The sequence below is a fragment of the Periophthalmus magnuspinnatus genome, chromosome 15 (assembly GCF_009829125.3).
Source record: "Periophthalmus magnuspinnatus isolate fPerMag1 chromosome 15, fPerMag1.2.pri, whole genome shotgun sequence".
Classification (NCBI taxonomy): domain Eukaryota; kingdom Metazoa; phylum Chordata; class Actinopteri; order Gobiiformes; family Gobiidae; genus Periophthalmus; species Periophthalmus magnuspinnatus.
The window spans coordinates 15836795-15857068 of NC_047140.1; the positions used below are offsets into that span (position 1 = coordinate 15836795).

General features: G+C 36.6%; 1 protein-coding gene across 1 annotated transcript; it reads left to right on the forward strand.

The window, feature by feature from the left end:
- Positions 1 to 180: 180 nt before the first annotated feature.
- LOC117382303 (insulin-degrading enzyme) lies at positions 181 to 20265 on the forward strand (the record flags this gene model as incomplete). The annotated part of the gene is made up of 18 exons (XM_055227485.1): positions 181 to 289; positions 371 to 462; positions 894 to 974; positions 2048 to 2151; positions 3426 to 3528; positions 3954 to 4076; positions 4811 to 4893; positions 6306 to 6450; positions 9106 to 9216; positions 9806 to 9926; positions 10902 to 10993; positions 11735 to 11846; positions 12498 to 12665; positions 13581 to 13853; positions 14071 to 14132; positions 15733 to 15805; positions 15884 to 15951; positions 17064 to 20265. Coding segments are annotated over 18 exons (2016 nt in total), but the record flags the coding sequence as incomplete, so codon positions are not given.
- Between the last annotated feature and the right edge of the window lie 9 nt (positions 20266 to 20274).

Below are 20274 nucleotides of genomic sequence, written 5' to 3' on the forward strand. Positions count from 1 at the left end.
AATATCTAAAAATATCAGCAAAAAATATTGGACAGATACCGTTATCTGGGGAAATCCTCTGATATTGTCTATAACTGATATGCCATCCCTACTTTTTGTCAATTATAAATCATCTGGTTCCAGGAGGTGTTCAACATAAAACCAATTAAGAGTAAAAATATTTGACATTACTGACTGTGTTCTGTGGTGTCTCCAGGCTGGGTGAACACACTTGTCGGGGGCCAGAAAGAAGGAGCCAGAGGTTTCATGTTTTTCATCATCAATGTTGACCTAACTGAGGAGGGGCTTTGTAAGTCCATGAAGGCAGAAATATTAAAATCTTAACATTATTTTTATCATTATTTTTTCTAATAAAGATGTGTCTTTGCAGTGCACGTAGAGGACATCATCTTCCACATGTTCCAGTACATTCAGAAGCTGAGGACGGAGGGACCACAGGAGTGGGTTTTTGAGGAGTGTAAGGTGAGACCAGAATTAAGTAAATTAGTTTTGACATTCTCCAAGATTTCTGCAATTATGGGGCCAAGAGAATATATAGTTTATAGTTAGAAATGTTCTACACTGCTTTTGTACTTTCAATACTTTGCAAAGTTTTTCATATATTGAGGATTGACATCTTGTGTTTAAATTTCTTACATTTATTTTTGTAATTTTTCAAACAAAAAAACTTCATGGAGACAAGGTTCTCCAAGATATATATTTTTGGAAATTAATTTGTAATGCCATACTGTGGAACATTCTAGGGAAAGGATTAACCATGACCCTCCCCTGAAAAGTAAGGTTGCTTTATCAGGAAACTCCTTACAATACCTGCAATATTTCATCATTTAACATTGAGAGAATCATTTTGCCATGTTTTATGCAGCCCTAATTTTAACTTTTTTTTTCTATAGGATCTGAACAAAGTTGCGTTCAGGTTCAAAGACAAAGAGCGTCCTCGGGGATACACGTCTAAAGTGGCCGGGCTGTTACACGTGAGTTTTTCCTGTTTTTAAAGGTGGTTTCCATGGCAGCACAGTGCAGTGGTTTACGTCTGAACATCGTCACTCCGCTGCCCTTTTGAAACCATTATTCAGGTCGTCTATTGTGTTTGGGGTTTAAAATAAGTGGAGGTATTTTTAGCCACACAAAAAATCTAAATTAAAGTCTTTTGTAAGGACAGTATAAAGCATATTTATCAGCATTTTCATTATGTGGCAACGAATCACACATTGTTAATTTTTAATTAGTGAAGTTAATTGATTGCTGGACTCAAAGAAACCTGCTTATAATCATAGTTGGCTAATTTAGCCTTTAATTGCAGTATGTGTGTTGTGTATGTGAGCCTTCTGGGGCTAATAATTTTATTTAGATTCTAATATATATATATTTATGAGATGACAGCAGAAAGGAGAAGTTGGTGAGTCAGATGAAGATTTGGTAATTTTTGGTATTTATATATAAAAAGTCAGATTAAACTCATGATTCACAAGTTTAATCTGTCTTTATATAAATACATTGTTTTCTAGTACTATTTCTGCATGAATAGTTGAACTCCCGTGCAGGGGTAGTCTTGCTTTTCATGGGTGCCCTGTTCAAATACAGAAAAAATACAAATAAAAAACAAACAAGATGCATAGCGACGCGTAATCATTTTGAGAGCTTTTGCCACACCCCTTTTCGAGTTGACTAATTGATCAGCAGGACAGGTCTTTAGTTGACTACAGCCCTAGAACCTTCTAAAAAAATTGTTACTTTAGGTTGAATGAATAAAGGCATTCATTATTTCTTTGTGTAAAAAGTTTGAAATGTATAGACTTTTTTTTCAATGTTTTACACTGTAAATGGCTTTGCAATTAATAGAATTTTAGAGATGGAGATTCAACCATTTCTAATTGTCAATGATTACGTTGGGTCTTTTTAAAGGAGTGGTCTGCAGCAAATCCTTTGGCAGTAAAAGGATGTAGTTTTGATTTAAAGTCTGTATTGTTTAAGTTTGGGACTTTATATTCTGGCAGTGTTAATGTGTCCTCTAATTCTTGTAACCTTTGTGTTTCTTTTCCCTCAGTACTACCCTCTTGAAGAAGTCCTGGCTGCTGAGTATCTTTTGGAGGATTTCAGACCAGACTTGATTGAGATGGTTTTGGACAAACTCAGACCAGAGCACGTCAGGTCAGTGATACAAACCCAATACAAGAGGACAGTACTCAATCCAGTGTTTTGCTAACAGTCTACATGTTTTTAATTTATTTTTTAATGGTATCGTCTACTCACTTTTCCTAATCAATTTGCTGAATTTCTGCTTTAAAAATGCTACGATTTAAGCCCAGGTCAATTGTGTAATGGTCTCTTGAAATAATATTTGAGAAACAGTATAATGATTGTTAAAACTAGTTATAATGTAATTAAGTGTATATAAATATTATTTACTTTAAAATGATGACCTGATGACCCTGCTCTTAAAAGAACAATTTATTCAGAATTTTGGTGTAATTCCTTCCTGATTTGAAGGATTTCATTTAGACCTTTCCTATTTAAAAACGGAGAGAGAGAGATAACAGTGAAGGGCCGTTTCCATAGCTTCTAACCCATGAATATTTTCCTCTGCCTAGGATACAAATACAAGAGATACAGAATGAAACATTTGGGAAAACATGACACCTCCATCCCTCAAACTCTTCACATAAATGTTTTAGCACATTGTTAATATTGATAGCTCTAAAATGAATTAAAATTTTTCGTTTTTCCAAACCCCTAATGCATAAATGATATTGTAGATTGTACAAGCAGTGCCGGGAGCAGTCTTCTCTGTGGGATTAGATTGCGTTGCTTTATGCTATGATCAAAGTGCGTCTCGTCTTTTGATTTTCGGGTGTTTTCAGGGCTGGTCTCTGGAGCGGTACAATTTTTGTAGTTTTTATTTTCTCCCAGCTTCAAAGGGAGGCCTGGTTTTGTATTCAGAAAGATTGTCGAGCTGTGAAATGAGGTTTTAACTTTTCTTTCAATATTATGGCTGTTAACAGTATTTATTTATTTTTTTAGCAAATCTTTTGTGTTCGAAGTGTCATTTTTAAAGGTGCACTATGTAACGTCTAGCTGCAGCCACTATGTCATGCCTGCTGCTAAATACGTACAAAACCATGTGTTATTTATTTTAGTTACATGGTTTAATTGATTGGGGTTTGGGTTAGGATTCAAAAATCACATTTAAAAAAATATAAAATCAACTGAAATTATCTTTGATTATAATTATATTCTTCACATCTAGCAATTTGAAATATAAGGACTTCATTGATTGTTTATGATGTTGATATCAGCGTTCAGGAGCAATGTTGCAGAAACATTTCTCATATTCTCTTTTAAAGATCACACTGATGGATTGGTATGTGATAATTATTAATATATCCCTAGCTTAGTCTTTGTTTTTTTTTCCTCTCGTTTTCTAGAGTGGCGGTGGTGTCAAAGTCGTTCGAGGGTCAGACGGATAAAACAGAAGAGTGGTATGGCACGCAATACAAACAAGAAGCTATTTCAGATGAGACCATCATGGTGAGAGAAAAACACCAAACCCATAGTCACAATAGATGAATAGCAAAGATAGTTTACAGATTGCTCAAATTGATAATCATTTTTGTTGAGAAAATGTGTTTTAGGAGATCTGAAACTATAGAGTCAAATTCTGTCTTTTTAGACTATAAGGGTGTTTCTGTACTTAGAACATTGACTACGTCTTCTTGTATGCATTTTTAAAATTTGTTATTTTTTTTTTGTAGCTCTCTGGAAAGAAACATTTATTTTAATACATTTACGTATGTTTTGGGAAGCTAGTTGAAAAGTATAGGAGTAAGTTTACTCTACTATAGCACTAATGTACATTGTACAAAGTGTAGAACTTAATTTCAAGTGATGCTGTGAATCAAGGAACTGATTATTGTCAATGCCATATCTGACTCCATTTTGTGTCTGTGTTTCAGAAATGGGCAAATGCAGACCTGAACGGAAAGTTTAAACTGCCCATGCGAAATGAGTTCATCCCGACAAACTTTGAGATCTACCCTCTGGAGAAGGACGCACCCTCCGTCCCCAATCTAATCAAGGCAAGTGTGTTTACAGTGTCACAGCAACAATGCCACCTGCTATTGGAGGTTTTCTCCCAGAGTTTCAGGAGCAGAAGTCCCATTAACCAGGTAAAAAAAAAAAAAAAAGCATAAATATTTCATTGTTTAGTGACATAGTGTACGCGAGATATACAGTGTTATCTTTATTTTAGCTGTCAGAAAGTATTTGCAGCTCCCAATGTTTTCTTTTCCGTGGAAAAGGGGTCCAAATGGTTCTTTGGGTGTTAAAGGTTGCCAACTCCTGGACTAGACCATGGAACTTGCTAAAAACAGCATTTTAACAATATTCATTTTAACTGCCACCCCTTTTGTATTGAATAGTATTGGTGTTTATTGTTATGTCATCTGAAAACCAGCAATATTAGGATGAACAACAATGATGTACTAAAGTAAGAGACAGAATTATTGTATTTGGCAATTTTACAAAATCAACTCAACTTAAGGTTGGCTTAGCTTACAACCACAGTGGTGTGGAGTGAATGAATAATGCAAAGTAAAGTGCTTTGAGTGTCTTGAAATTTGCTATATAAATCCAGTGCATTATTATGAATGCATATGATCTACATTCTCAATCCAATTTTATGGAATTTTACTGCTGCTATCTTAAATACAAAAATTGTGCAAAATCTAAATAGATCTGAATTAATTTTGTGATGTTGCCCATCTCTTTTGTACTGCATATTCAACTGTATGTACTGTTTGTTTTCCTCCAGGACACGGCGATGAGCAAAGTCTGGTTCAAACAAGACGACAAGTTTTTCCTGCCAAAGGCCTGTCTCAATTTTGAGTTCTTCAGGTATGTGGTAATGGTGTTTTGGTTCTAAAGATGATTATCCGAAATCAGAAAGCAGAATGAGCCTCACTTTTGGATTTACAGTTTCAATACTGAAATCTGTTTTAATACAGTTTCAATAAAATCTCTGATCTGAATCGCCACTACTTAAACCCCAGCACCTGCAGCCAATCATGAATCAGGGCTAGTGCAGCTTCTGAGAGAATTCTCAATGGCTTGTCGATATACTGAGAATGAGTAAAACTTGTATGTGTCCTCTGTTTGCAGGTTTAGGCACTGGGAATCCAGTTTCAGTGGAGATTGTTATGCTTGCTACATATCATTTCTTTAAAATATCTGATACTGATTTGCTCCTTCCCAACATAGGCAAAGATATGTTGAAGTCTTACCATGTTATGTGTATAATTGTTGCACTGAACCAGTGCTCTCTCTGCAGCCCCTTTGCGTATGTGGATCCATTGCATTGTAACATGGCTTATTTATACCTGGAGCTCCTCAAGGACTCCCTCAACGAGTATGCATATGCAGCCGAGCTAGCCGGCCTCAACTATGACCTCCAAAATACCGTCTATGGGATGTATGTAAGTATCACCACTGGTCCTCTGTCCACTGCATCCCAGAGCCCAGTATCCCCTTTACTCTCTCCATAAGACTGAGCCACAGGACTGAAACAGGTTTGAGTGGCTTATTTACTTAAAAGGCATATGTTTGTCTTTATTGTATGTTCAGTGTAGAAATTTGGAGTCCTAAGTTAATAGAAAGATGTCATTACAGTATTGAATATACCTTTTAATATAATAGATTTAACCTCTAACTTGGCCTGGTGGTGTCATCCGCTTGTGTCAGTGATAATATAAAAGTTTAATGGCATAATGTGGAACATTCCATGTAATGTAATATAATCTCTATGGAGACTGGACGCTGGTGACAGACACTGCTCCAAAAAAGTTGTAACATGCAAGACGTGTATATATTGACCACTGGATTATTCAAGATTTTCTTCAACAGTAAGGGTGTCCAATAATGATAATTATGGGTTTGTTAAATTAAGTTGGTTAAAAAATAATTTCAAATTGCACCGTTTTGTTTCAGTCTTGGCTCTCTCTTGTATTTTTTCCATTTTTCATTTGTCCCTCTATCTCCTCTTCCTCAACATTTTGATGTAATAGTACCTAGACATAATAGCCCATCCTTTCTTGCAATTATTAATTTAAAATTACCTCTCCTTTCTCTTAAATTTGACTAATTAGACCTTTAAAACAGGAAACTCTATGTAAGAGATGGCATCGCTAACATATTGCGATACTGCTGGTCCCAAGGCTGCATATACATACTCTTTTAATGTTCGAACCATCAACTTTTTTAAGTTTTCATCATTATTTTGTCCGTGTTTTGTGTTTTGTTTCCTCCATCAGTCGCTACCTTTACGCAGACCCCCTTCACTGCAACATGACGTACTTGTTGCTCAGATTACTGAAGGATGATTTAAAAGAGTATACTTATGCAGCCCGGCTGGCAGGGCTGTACTATGGAGTAGCCTCAGGGATGAATGCCATTCTCGTAAGTAAAAATCATAACAAAGATGAGAGGAGAAAGGGAAGAGTGGATTTGCTTCTAACATTTCTAACTTTTGAATTTCTGCTTTTTGCTGTGATTTTGATGTTGCTTACATTGCATTAACAATCAAGCAATACTTGAATTATAACTAATAAATTGATTCCAATACCACGATAATAATCAACAGAATGATTTTCAAGATTAAATCATAGTACTTTCTTTTATATTACCATGCAGTCTTATATCTGTAATTCCTCACTCATCCAGGTAGCTTTCGTGCTGGTCCATGAGTGTATACTAGTCTATGTGGTTTTATACTTCTGATACTGCTCAAGATCGTTAATTTCTCTCCTGTGAATGTGACTTTCCGATACCTGCTCAAATGAGTGTCTAGTTCAGGGGTGGGCAAACTCTTTGACACACGGGCCACAATGAGTTTGAAAATTTGACAGAGGGGCCGGGCATATATATATATATATATATATATATATATATATATATATATATATATATATATACACATATACATATATACATACACGCACACACTCATTACATTATATTAGAGATTTGGCTATATCTTCATCAATTAATTCCATACAGTGAGTCAGTTCTGCGTAACTCGTTTTTTCGAACTTGCCTTGGCTGTCCAAGCACAAGATACCTGCGGTCTCTACCATGCATTCTTTTAAAAACTCACCTTCGGAGAAAGGCTTGCTAGTTTTTGCCTATTTGAATGCCAGCAAAACACTTGCCTTGGTATTTGACTTTTGAATCGCTGTTTGCCGGTGAAAAAACTGTTCCTGAGTCTGTAAATTGGCTGCCAACCTCTGAGCCAGAGCCACCCGTTCCTGCGTTGACTGCTTGCTAGCGTAGTTGGCATACTTCATAGCAAAGTGACGGCTGATATTGTACTCTTTGAAAACCGCAACAGTTTCTTGGCATATTAGGCATACAGCCTTTGATTGGACTTCAGTGAAAAAATATTTTGTTGTCCACTCTGTATCAAACAATCGGCGCTCTCTATCAACTTTTCCTTTCTTTGATGAGCTCATTTTTGCAGAAGGGCTGATAAGAGAATAATTCACGCGAACAAGGTTGTTGTAGCTGACGTGCGCCATATTTTGGCGAAACGTTGGCACTGCAGGGGAAATGTAAATTGAACAAGGTTTACCCTTACCTATTTTAATATAATTTGGTCACGTTCAGCGGGCCGGATTAACAAGCCCAAAGGGCCGTGTGTGGCCCCCGGGCCATAGATTGTCCATGTCTACTTTCAATACTAGTTTTAGTTTCGTTTAGGATCTGATTTTCGATACTTTCGATACAACTTTACCCAGATTACTGTTGTTTAGGTTAACAAAGTACCTTTGTGACAAAACATGACAAACAGCTCCATCTAGTTTATAATGTTCTGTAATGCTATGTGAACTGGGAGCGATAAAGAATAATGAGAATACACTGCTTCTGTAACAGTTCACTAGTGTCTTTCATTTGTCACTGAGTCTAGAAATGCCTCTTAAATTCAAGTCACAACATTGATTCTTCACTCCTGGATACACACAGTCGCAGTAATGATCCTGTTTATAATAGATTACAGCCAGAGCTTCTCAGGCTGCAGGTTTTTCAAGGTTAATGATGTTTTTGGGAATTCGTCTGAACAGGTGTCAGTGAAAATGAGAGGGAGAGGGGGAGGAGGCTCTGCACCAGAGCTGAATCAGGAAATGGTCAAAGTTTAGGTGACACAGCAAAGTATAGTTTTTTTGTTTTCAAAGAAAGTTTAGAACTGTTCAGCAACTTTTGATTGGAAGACCAAGAATGCACTGATAAAGAGATAAGAGGTATTTAATCCAATCCAGAGAAGAGGTTGCCTTGCTAACAAAACAGATTAATATGCGCAGTACTCCAATGTGTAGAACTCATTTCAGTCTGGAATGCCTCTTGCTGAAAGTGATCGGGAAAAGGAAGAATATCTTGACATATATTTGATGCTGATTTGAAGCGCCCCAACAGCGGAACAAGCTGAGTAATCTTTAATTTAGTTTAGATTTTGTTAAATCCAGTTGTGAAAAAGCAAGAAACACAAAGCGCTTCCCTCTGCATGGTCTATATTTCCAGTAAAACAGTATGTCCGTCCACGTTAACATTTTGGCACTTCACCTTTTGCTGCGCCCAAACCACAATACTGCCCTGTGATTGGTCTGAACCACTTATGGCCTGGGTAACTGCTACAGCAGCACCCGGGCCAGCTGGATTCTCAGTAGTTTGTGAAATGACGAATCATGAGAATTGAATTCATATTGCTGACCATGTAAGAGAATATGTGCTTGGGCTGGGCAATATGGCGATATGACTGTGGTGATGGTTACCAGCAGCAAGCTTTCTAACACTTGAATCTATTTTTCTCTAGACAAATTGAATAGGAATTTTAGATGTGCGCAGGACCGTTGACCTCAATACAAATTCAAGTCATTGCTGATGCATGTGAACCAAATATTATTTAGACAGTAAATTCATCACTCATGTTTTTCTTCTTGTCCCTAATGCCCCCTCACTCTCTCTCCTCCTCTCACTTTCTCTCTCTCTTTGTGGCTCTCTGTCCCTCTCCATCTCTCTCTGTCTGTCTCTGCCTCTTTATCCCTCACACTTTCTCTGCAGCTGTCAGTAAAAGGTTACAATGACAAACAGCACATCCTCCTGAAGAAGATTATTGAGAAAATGGCCACATTCGAGATTGACGAGAGACGTTTTGACATCATCAAAGAAGCGGTGAGCCCTGACTTTTGACCTCTCTGTCCTCAAAAAGTTTTATGTTTAGGGATATGAGGACAGCTACCAAGTTAGGAAATTCTTGACACACATGCTTTCTATTTATTTGTAAATAATGAACCGAAGATTTATCTGTTGGGTAGCATTTTTAGACATTGAACAAGTAATCACAATATGGGGGAAATAAATGATTGTGTTGTTGTTTGAACTCTAGCAAACCGTTCCAGATTTTGATTCATGAGTAACAAACATGGTTCATTTGGAACTGTTTGCCCTGAACACATTGTCCTTTCTCTCACACTGATGTTGCAACTTGACAGAGATACGAGTGTCTGTCATTGTCCCAGGCAGTTGTTTCTACAAGGTTCTCAGCTAACTACATGCCTAATTGAGGTGTTACTTTTGATTGTTACTTTACTCTTCTCATCAAATGTGTATTCAAGTGGTAGAAGGAATTAAGGAAAAAATATTTATAGACTGAACCTTATAATTCCAACTAGACCTAAAAAGCCTTTTTAACTCTTCTTGGCTGTCTCTTTGCAGAGCATATGCTTTTTAAAACTCTCTACCTTGTTTTTTTGTCCTGCAGTACATGAGGTCTCTGAATAACTTCCGGGCAGAGCAGCCTCATCAGCACGCCATGTACTACCTTCGTCTGCTCATGACCGAGGTGGCCTGGACCAAAGACGAACTCAGAGACGCCCTTGACGGTCTGTAATTGTTTATGAAATGGAGCTTACAGAAGGGGTCAGAGTCTAGTTGGTAGTTATAATTTGTGATGATTAAATGTTGAACTTGAACATAAGCACCAGAACGGCTGTTAAATTGTCTGAATTAAATGCTTAATAATTTTGATCATGTGACGCATTTGTGGACCTTGTGAAGAAAAGTTAGAGCTGTGGTAAAAATTAATGGGGATCCAAAATAAGGAATAATTTAAGAAGAGCAAGAGAGTTTTAAACTGATGGCCTGATTCACGAGGGTTGGGAAAAGGTTGGGAACTACTTTGCTTGGGTGTATTGGGCTGTAGGTCTTTTGTTGTTTAGTCAATTAGTCGGATGACGTTTCTCAGTCGACAAAAATGTGCATTTATCGATTTAAAAAAATAATAATTTCATTTTATTTAGATGATAAGGATTTATATGGGACAACAGCAGAGAGTTAGTGAGTTAGATGAAGATTTTTGGTATTTATATGGAAAAAAGTCAGATTAAACCATGATGTCTTTATGCTAAAAAGTGCTAGGAAACGATGTGTTCATATAAATAGTGTTTTTGCACAAACTCCCATACAGGTGTAGTCCTGTGAGTGCAGTTTGGGTCAGATACAGAGATATGTAATGGCTTTGAAGGCTTTTGTCACGTCCCCTTTTTAGTCGAATAATTGATCAGCAGGACTTTCATAGGTCTTTAGTCAACCAAGAATTTGGTTAGTAAACTACAGCCCTAGTATATATGTATTGATGGAGATAACAAATATCCATGAGGACTGCAACTTTAATTGCAATAAACTCAAATAGCAGTTCATTATTCAAAGATGTTCTGAAATACATGGGATTCTTGTATTATTTTAGCGGTTTATATTTTACTCAAATATTAATACTTGGGAATGTAAATATTTGACTATTTCCCATTGTTCAATCCTGTGTACATTGTGTTATAATTGCTTTTGTATTTCTCTTCCAGATGTAACTCTTCCTCGACTGAAAGCGTTCATTCCTCAGCTCCTCTCTCGGCTACACATCGAAGCACTCATACATGGAAACATCTTAAAGGAGGTTAGCTTATTTAACACAAAATTCTTTGGTTTAACTCTGAAATCATATGAAAATTATATTGGCAATGACAGTCCACTTCAGACTCTTCATTCTGAGATAATGCATCTTAAACAGAGTAAATCCCCTGTGGTATCAGTGAATCAATGATTGCAACTTTTTCCCCCAAATAAATAAGATGTGAAAAGAAGCTCAATTGTCACCTATGATTTACAAATAAAATCAAATGTATCACCTCAGATTAACAACAGTTTAGTGTTTGACTCATTGATTCTGTAGAAATCTGCAATTTTTCTCCTTTATTTTTCCTATACAGATTGGCTAATCCACCTTTCAGTCACGCCCTTTTGAAAATGAGGAGATTCACCACTCTAATTCATTTTAAACGTTTTGCAGTGGTCCAAAGTTAGTGCTCATTTAACATTCCTAGCATCCTAATAAATCACCGCAATGAGTTTATAAGCACTCTTCTGCCAGACTAGAGTTTTGTTGTCACACTAAAGCTAACAGCGCACTTTCAGATTTCCTGCATTGAATTGTAAAGCATTTTATTGGCTGACATAGAACATATTGGCCTCTGAAAGTTAGACCCCAAGTGCTGCTTATACACTTATACACAAATACATGGAACAGTTTCTTTAATCCTGACATCCCTCATCCCTGACGATATACCTATATTTATCGCTGGAAGCATTGCCTTGTTTTTGTCTCCTGCCCCCTCTGACTCTCTGTCTCCCCCTACAGTCTGCTCTGGGAATGATGCAGATGGTGGAGGACACTCTGATCGAACACGCTCACACCAAACCTCTGCTCCCGAGTCAGCTCATCCGCTACAGGGAGGTGCAGGTCCCAGATGGTAAGAGCTACATGTTTATATTTAGACAGTAAACCCATCGTGACTGTATTGAAACATATTTTTTTCCTAACATAACAATACAAACAAACATGTAGCCTGAACATTATTGATTTACAATTAAATACAGCACTTCTCTTTTTTGGCTACTGCTAGTCTGCAGTTATTATTATTTATTTTTTTTATTTATTTATTTTTTTCATTTTGTTCATGGTTAAATAAAAGTTGCAAAAGGTTTTATCTATTGGAAAAGATTGCATTACCAAGTCAACAACTGTACATTGATACCAATTAACCAGAAGAAACTCTTTGGAAGACAAAATACAATGCATTTTATAATTTTCAATAATACTATTTATTTTTGTTTTAGCTACATCAGTATACCCTTTTTTGCACAGGTGAGGACAATAAGAAAAAAAAATTAGATTACTCACATCAACTGTTTACAGGACATTTCAGTAATCTGATAACTCCCAATGTCAGATAATGAGCAGATTTTTGATATGCATGTAAACATGGCTAGTGTCTGGGTGAAAAGCAAAACATAATTGAATTCAATAACACCGCCCCATGGTACATAAGCATTGAGATGACAGTAATCATGATGAAGATTGTTGCTTTCTTTAACTCTCTGTGCTGTGTTGTGTCTTCCAGGTGGGTGGTACGTGTATCAGCAGAGGAACGAGGTGCATAATAACTGTGGCATAGAGATCTACTATCAGACAGACGTGCAGACCACCCACGATAACATGCTGCTGGAGCTCTTCTGTCAGATCATCTCTGAGCCCTGCTTCAACACACTGAGAACCAAAGAGCAACTCGGTAAATACAAGTAAAATGCAAACAAATGTCTATAAAGAATAGAGTAGAATTGGCAGCAGTTTTAAAATAGTTGTTAAATGAAGAATTGGCTAGAATTATTATACTACTATTTTACTTACTTACTAATTTCTATTTTTTACTGCAAATTTATAGCAGTTATAGTGGCTAATCTGCAACCAGGGACCACATTTGGAAATCTGGGTGCAAAACCAAAGAGCCAATCAAGTGAAAGGTGGTTGAAGATACACGCCCACTGCTGCTCGCCGCTGGTTTAAAGGGGCAGGTGCTTAGCAACGAGGCTGTCAATCAACCTGTTGCTAACACTAGCAGGAGCAACCTCGGGGAAAGCAGACACCAGATTGGACTCTTAATATTATTATGATGATGTTCATATCTTGGTTTAGGGACAAAATAGTGAAACAAAAACAAGTTTGTGTATAGCAGGTTAATACGAAAATTTTAAGGACAAAATGACAAGACTCACAGCAGTGCTTACAGAGATTTTATTTTTCAATAAAAGGTCAATAGAAACCAGAGCTCAAAGGATCCACTTCGTGCCCACGCTCACTTCCTATTTGAAATGTGGCAGCTAGCGCGTTAGCTATGTCCATTCAATGACTCACTATAATGACCACCAACTGTGGTTCTCTGCTTCAAAGATAAAATGTGTTTGGAGATCATGGTTTAAACTATCACAAAATGGTGATCCTTGTGTGTACAGTGTCCCAGCATTCTGGATAGAATTTTGTCTACTGATGGCCCACCTTTTTTTTTCTTCAATTTTTCTTCATAAACTGCTATTTGACTGATGTAAAGCTATGATAAATATTTACCACAGGTACTATCCCACTAAACCAAATAAGGAGAAAAACATGATAATATCATATTTAACATACTTCTCCCTTGCTCCTCCAGGTTACATCGTGTTCAGCGGTCCCAGACGAGCCAATGGTGTACAGGGCCTGAGGTTCATTATCCAATCAGAGAAGGCACCTCACTACCTGGAGAGCCGTGTGGAGGCGTTCCTGTGCACCATGGAGAAGGCAGTGGAGGAGATGAGTGAGGAGGCCTTCCAGAAGCACATCCAGGCCTTAGCCATCCGCAGACTGGACAAGCCCAAGAAACTGTCCGCCGAGTGTGCCAAGTACTGGGGAGAGATCATCTCACAGCAGTACAACTTTGACAGAGGTGGGGGCTGACAAGAAGTTATGCATGGGTTTGAAAATTGTGGACAAATTTAGAAGGAGCAATTAACAATTGAATATGCAACATTTAGAGGACTTTTTAAAGCCATATTGTGTTTTCATGGTTTTCAGAATGATGAAAAATTTGTCATTTTGCAGTAGTGATTAACAATTTAAATAATATTGTCATTTGTAACCTGTTGTAATTGTTTTTATTACAGATAACATTGAAGTGGCCTACCTGAAGACACTGACGAAAGAGCACATTATGAACTTTTACAGAGTAAGTTCAGCATCTGTGAGGTGTATGGGTTCATATGGGTACAAGATATTATTAGTTTAATAAATAATTCATATTTAAAAGGAGGAATCAGAGTGTCTCTTTTCAGGAAAACATGATACATGGTTAAGTCTGTTACAATGTAGTTACCGGTAGTTGTTTTTATTTTTTTAGGCCAGCAACTATACAAATCATTAGATCTGTAAAATACTTTTTTAAAATGTAAAACTACTTAAAATGTAATCTACTTTCTGTAGATTTTGTCCGCTCTGCTCCCAAACTACAATATATTGACTTGTGTTGTGCCCAGAGCCTTCTTTCCCCTCTGTCTCTCTCCATCTTTCTTTGTCTCCACTCTTGTTTCCTCCCTCTATCCTCATCCATCTCCCCTCACTTTTTTCTTCTTTCCCATTTTCTTACTTTTGCTTTTCTTCACCTTCTCTCTGCCCACCTCTTTTCTCATTCCCCCTTGTGCTGTATGTCACTTTCTCCTTTCTCTCCATCTAACTTCCTCCCCCCCTCCATCTATGCCCCCTATCTCTCTCTCTCCTCGTTTCTCTCTCCCTCTTTCTTCCCCTTCTCTCTTTTATGCCTACCCTAGTGTTTTCTCTGTTCTTTCTTTCCCCATCTTCCTGACACAGACAGCAGCACAGAGCAGTTTTTTAATGGCCTCCAGTCTGCTCCACAACGAATATAGGCCAACACTTACTCGCACATAAACGAAACACTTTCTGAGCCACAGGGAAGAAACAGCCCCAGACAAAATACATCTCATGGATCGATAACACAAGGACACTGCAGAGGAGATGAGAGTGTCGTTTTTATATTTTTGGACTTGTTAATACTGACCCTACCTTACAATGAAAATATAACTGCTACAAATAGGACTGCAACTATGAATTAGAAAATGGTAATCATATAATTTTACTGTCTTTAATTTTAGCTGTTATTATTATTATTATTATTATTATCAAATATTATCCAGCAATTTCCAGGTATCATCTCAACATTCTATAGGACAATATTATTTAATACAGATGTGGGGCAGGCAGTTAAATAGAATATTGCTAAAGTGAAGACTGGTGCCGTAATAGTGAGTTCTTGCGTCTAGTCAGGTTCAGCGTTTTGTGAATTTACCTTTTGGAAATTTCATGGCAGCGTAAAATGTAATCAATAAGGAAAATTGTCTCTTGTCCCTATCTGAGAGTTTGACATCATCACATTCTGCAATATAAAAATCACCAATACAGACTGTAAGATTCATGCCCAAAGACGTTATATAAAAAAATTAGTTCATTATTTTAAAAAAAGAATAAACTATTTCTGATTTTGATTTTTTTTTTTTTAATTACACTTTATTTGTAATCATTCTCCAAATCTAGAAGGCTTCAGTTCAGCTTTTATTTGGTAAAAATCTGAATGATTCACTAGTGGACTCATCAAAACTAGACTGCTGAAATCCTCCATATTGGCATCCCTAGTCACAAAATATAACACATGCTATTATATATAAAACGGATTGATTTACATACTAATTTCTGAAATGTTTCAAAGATTTCTTGCATTATCCTTGTTGTGTAATCTGAGTTTTGTTTGTCTGCAGGACAGACTGAGAGTAGAGGCTCCAAAAAGACACAAGGTTTCAGTGCACGTCTTGTCCAGAGAGATGGACACATGTCAGTAACACTAATACAATACTCCATAGGGCTAACAATACTTTAAGTGATGACCCTTGTGTTATTTTTAATGCCCAGGTCCAATCGTGGGTGAATTCCCTTCACAAAATGATGTCAACCTGTCTCCTGCCCCTTCTCTGCCTCAGGTAAGACTCAGTATTCACTCAAATACAAGATACAGAACAAAACTAGAAGTAGATCTGAGGCACTCTGATAAGTCAAACTTAAAATCTTTATTCAGATCTTTACTACACTATGTTCCAGTGTTGCATGCACATCAAAATCAGATTTTTGTCTGACTATTATTTGGACCTTTTTGGACCATTTAAAGTGTTTAAAAAAAGTATAATTCTTTTCCCAGTTTGGCCATTTTTAGGTTTAACATTTTACTTCTTGGTTGGAAATCATGACATGGGACCAAATTCCTCTAATGTTCACAGAAATTACTAAGAAATAAAAACACCTTTATTTTGTTGTTATAAAGTTTAACGTATCAGAATAATTTTTGTTTTTAGAAGTCTCTAAAATAGAAGTCTCTACTTCCTGTAAATTTTTTTTTCTTTCTGTTTTTCAACTTTTCTTCATAAATTGCATCTTGTTTGGTGTAAATATTTGGTGTTTATATTTACACAAGGTATTTTCTCACCTAAATAAATCAAAATTAGAGAATCATCCAAACCAGTCATACGCACTTTAAATGACATGTAAACTGCAAAATCTGATGTGAGTAATCAATATGAGTAAATAAATATGCAGTTATAAGATTATTTAAATGTCCCCATGCGAATGTAGCCACTGATTGTTTACCCCTGAGGCACTTACTTTTTTGTTCTTTAACTTTAATTTTTCAGAATTAAAGCTAAAGAATAAATTGAACCTTTAGAAAATTGTTCAACAGTAATTGTATTATTTGTTGTCTTAAAGCTGGGTTATCTGACTTTATGGTTATAAATGAGTAAATTTAGTTTTGTATGAGCAGCTCTTGAGGTCAAAACAAGTCCACTGCGTGCTCTCTGCATCTTATTGGAAAGCCTTTTACTGTCAGATTATCAGGACGCGAGCATTACAATGCTGTTTGTTGTTAGCTTTTCTGTCACGGCCAAACTCCGCACTGGTCTCAGAGCTTATAAACTAATCAAGGGAAATAATTACAGTGCACACAGAATTGTTAAGACAGTAAAAATTAGGTACAGTGCCTTTTAATCTTATAGAAGGCTTGAAAAAGTTTAACTGTGTAACTTTTTGTTCTCATTCTCAGCCCATTCTGGTGCAAGACATGACTGAATTCAAGAGGAGCCTGCCTTTGTTCCCTTTGGCAAAACCTCACATCAACTTCATGGCAGCCAAACTGTGAGGTGCACCTGAATCCACAATATACCGGGACAGTACAGGGACACTAGGGGGGCACCCACAGCACCCTTTGTTCCCCTCTCTTACCCCTTAACGACACCCCTTTAAATCTGACCGAACCTGCATTAGATTGTGCATGTAAGGCAGGCTCCTATAGGACTCAATGGGGGTACAAAAACCTATGTATTTCAAATCACAGAGCTAGTTTGTGCTAACGGTAGCTAGCCACTCCACTTCACAATAGAGTAACTAGCAAACAGGGCAAAACAACTTGTCCCTTCATGAGTACATAGCGTTAAAATCCAATCACTCAAATATTGCTGCTTTTTGAATTAGTTTTTTAAATAGAAAAAAATGTCAATTAATGAAGACAGATGGAGAATTGTAATGGACATTTGAATGGCAAAAAGTACCCAATATTTTTTTCAAGCGTATGCATTTGTGAAGGACATTGCCTTATATTTATGGTTTTAAAGTTAAAGCTAGCAGGATGTATGTTGAATTCTATGAGCTGGTAAAATGTTGGGATACTTTGAGGAGCAATTTTAAAATAATTTTCCAAATATTAATTAAAGAAGGGGTATTATGCTGAATCTTTTTTTTAAGCTTTTTACTGTGTTATGTCATTCCCTCATCAAATACATGCCTGAAGAGGTTTTAAATGTCATCCATGCATGTTTGAGTAATTTAGCAATCTGTTCTGGGCCCTATTTGAACCCTTCTTAGAGTTGGCTGTAAGATTGTGTGCAATGCTGGGCCTACGTCATCCGCACCACTCCATAATGTACAAAACCACGACACAAAACTGTACACAACTATTTAACAAACCATGTGCAGTAGTTTCTTTTTTGAGAAGTGTGCTGATTGTTTTGAGATATCGCTCTAAAGGGGAGTGACTTGCACAGAGAGCAAAGGGAAGCGAGAGTTATTAAACGCGTTATATTTTTTTCAAAACAATAAAAGGTAACATGGCGATCTAAACATATATATACTGTCTGTCAGCAGTTAATACCCCATACAACTCTAATACCCCGTCTTTAAATGTTTCTTTTTAAAATTTTCAGTTGCATTTTTAGACTAGCTACCGACATCTCAGGGTACTCCCATTGCTGTGTTTATTCATTTAATTTCATTAGCTGCTGGAAATAAACATCATCTACCTTTTGTAACAGCTGTTTTTTTGGGTTTTTTTTTTTTTTTTCAAATTTTAGAACAATAAATCCCGGGAAGATTGTCAATACTTTAATTGTCTGTATTTGACTGAAGTTTTTTCCTGTAAGCTGTAATGTACATGGAGGGGCTAACAGTATAAGCTATGCTAAATATGATGCATACCAGCACTATTTGGTTGTTTTTGCTTAGTATTATGACATTTATTGGTTAAAAAACATTAATTTCCATACAAAAATAGACCTGAAAACCTCCCAAAAGCTTGTGTTGGCCCTTTTCCTTGTTTACATCTTAACGTGATTGTATCTTACTGATAATTAACTAAAAAATAATAATAATAAAACGAGAGTAAATGTATCTTTCAGAATCAGCATAGTGATATAGTTCAACAAATTAAGTTATATTAGATTTCATAGTTTTTAGATGCCCTACCTCACCTTACCAGCCACTTTGTACTATGACTGGAATGGCAGGTGAAGTGTCTTGCTTAAGGACACAACAGCTATGTAGTCAGGTGAATTTGAACAGTCTGTTGCTCCTCTACTGCCTTTTATTACCCCATTAGACACAAAAACAAAAAAAACTGCAAAAAAACACATGCGCAGCTATACAATTATTAGTGGATTTGAATGAAACAGTTGAAAATGTAAGATATTCTGCAAATTGGAAACTTAACTAGTCATTTGAGACAATCCTGGTCCAACTATATGAATAAAAATGAAACCTCCACACTGCAACAGCTGGACTGGAGAAATGGACTGGAAAATTAAGACCAATTCATCCTACGTGAATGTACGCGGATCTCAAAGCAATAAACTACTAGAACAGCAAAGGGAAGAGAGACTGTTGTACAAGACTGTTTAAGTTCTCATTCAGGGCTGCATTGACTCGTCTGATAATGACGAGTTAATTATCGAAAAAAACAACCAATTTTTAATCAATTATCTTGAACTATTTAACTTGTTAGTATTTCTCAATTTCTACAAAAATGTCTACGGGAGGGAATGTTATTTGTAGACTAAATGCCGTTTTTGTTTTGTTTTTTCTCATTTTGGATGCATTTATTCCCTTAAAAAAAAATAGAAAAACATGTACCTTACTGTGAGCGGGCTTGTATCTCCACAAACCTGACTCTTCCGTAGCCCGCAGGAGGGTCCTCTGGCGCTTTCTTCCACAGAAATGTTGTTCCTTTGGCTATAATCTTCCACAGTATGGCATATAACACTTCTATCTCCATGGAGAATGTTCCAAAGTATGGTTTTAATTTTCAGTTTCCATGTAGTCATGCAGGTGATGTGCCACTTCCAGGAAGTTGCATACTGAACCTTTAAGACTTGTCATAAAAATATTGAGTTGATGCTGTTAAAATGAGCTTATCTCAGGTGCTACCAAACATCTGTATTATTTTAAACAGCCACATCTGTTTTTATGTCAATTTTTATACATTTTTTTTCCCTGTTTTTTGTCAGTCAAGCTGTGTTTTATTTCTTATTCAAAATTCAAAATCCACCTATGTAAGCTTCTCCAAGTTTCCCATCATTTTACCAAACCCATGTTGTTATCTATGTCAATGTATTTTTGTCTTTTGTCTCTCCTTTTTGGTCGATAACCCAAAGAAAAACCAGCAAAGATGTTAAAATTGTAGCTAAAAAACGTATAACATAATACAAATTGTCCTGCAGTGTTGAGAATAGACAATAGCAACATTCACATATCAGGCTACACAGGCCATGCACTGTTAACCGTGTGATGTAGGAGAAAAACATTGGACTTATAGAATTTTTGGTGTTTTTGTTTTAATTTTGAATTTCCTGGATGTAAACTCGCCGTGTGATTGGTTGAGATGAGGTGTGGGAGGGGTCAAAATGAGTGCTGGCGTTTTTAAAGTTTGTTTTTAAATTGTTTGTGTGTTTCTAATTAATAAACTGAATGGAAGATTATCCCAAGTG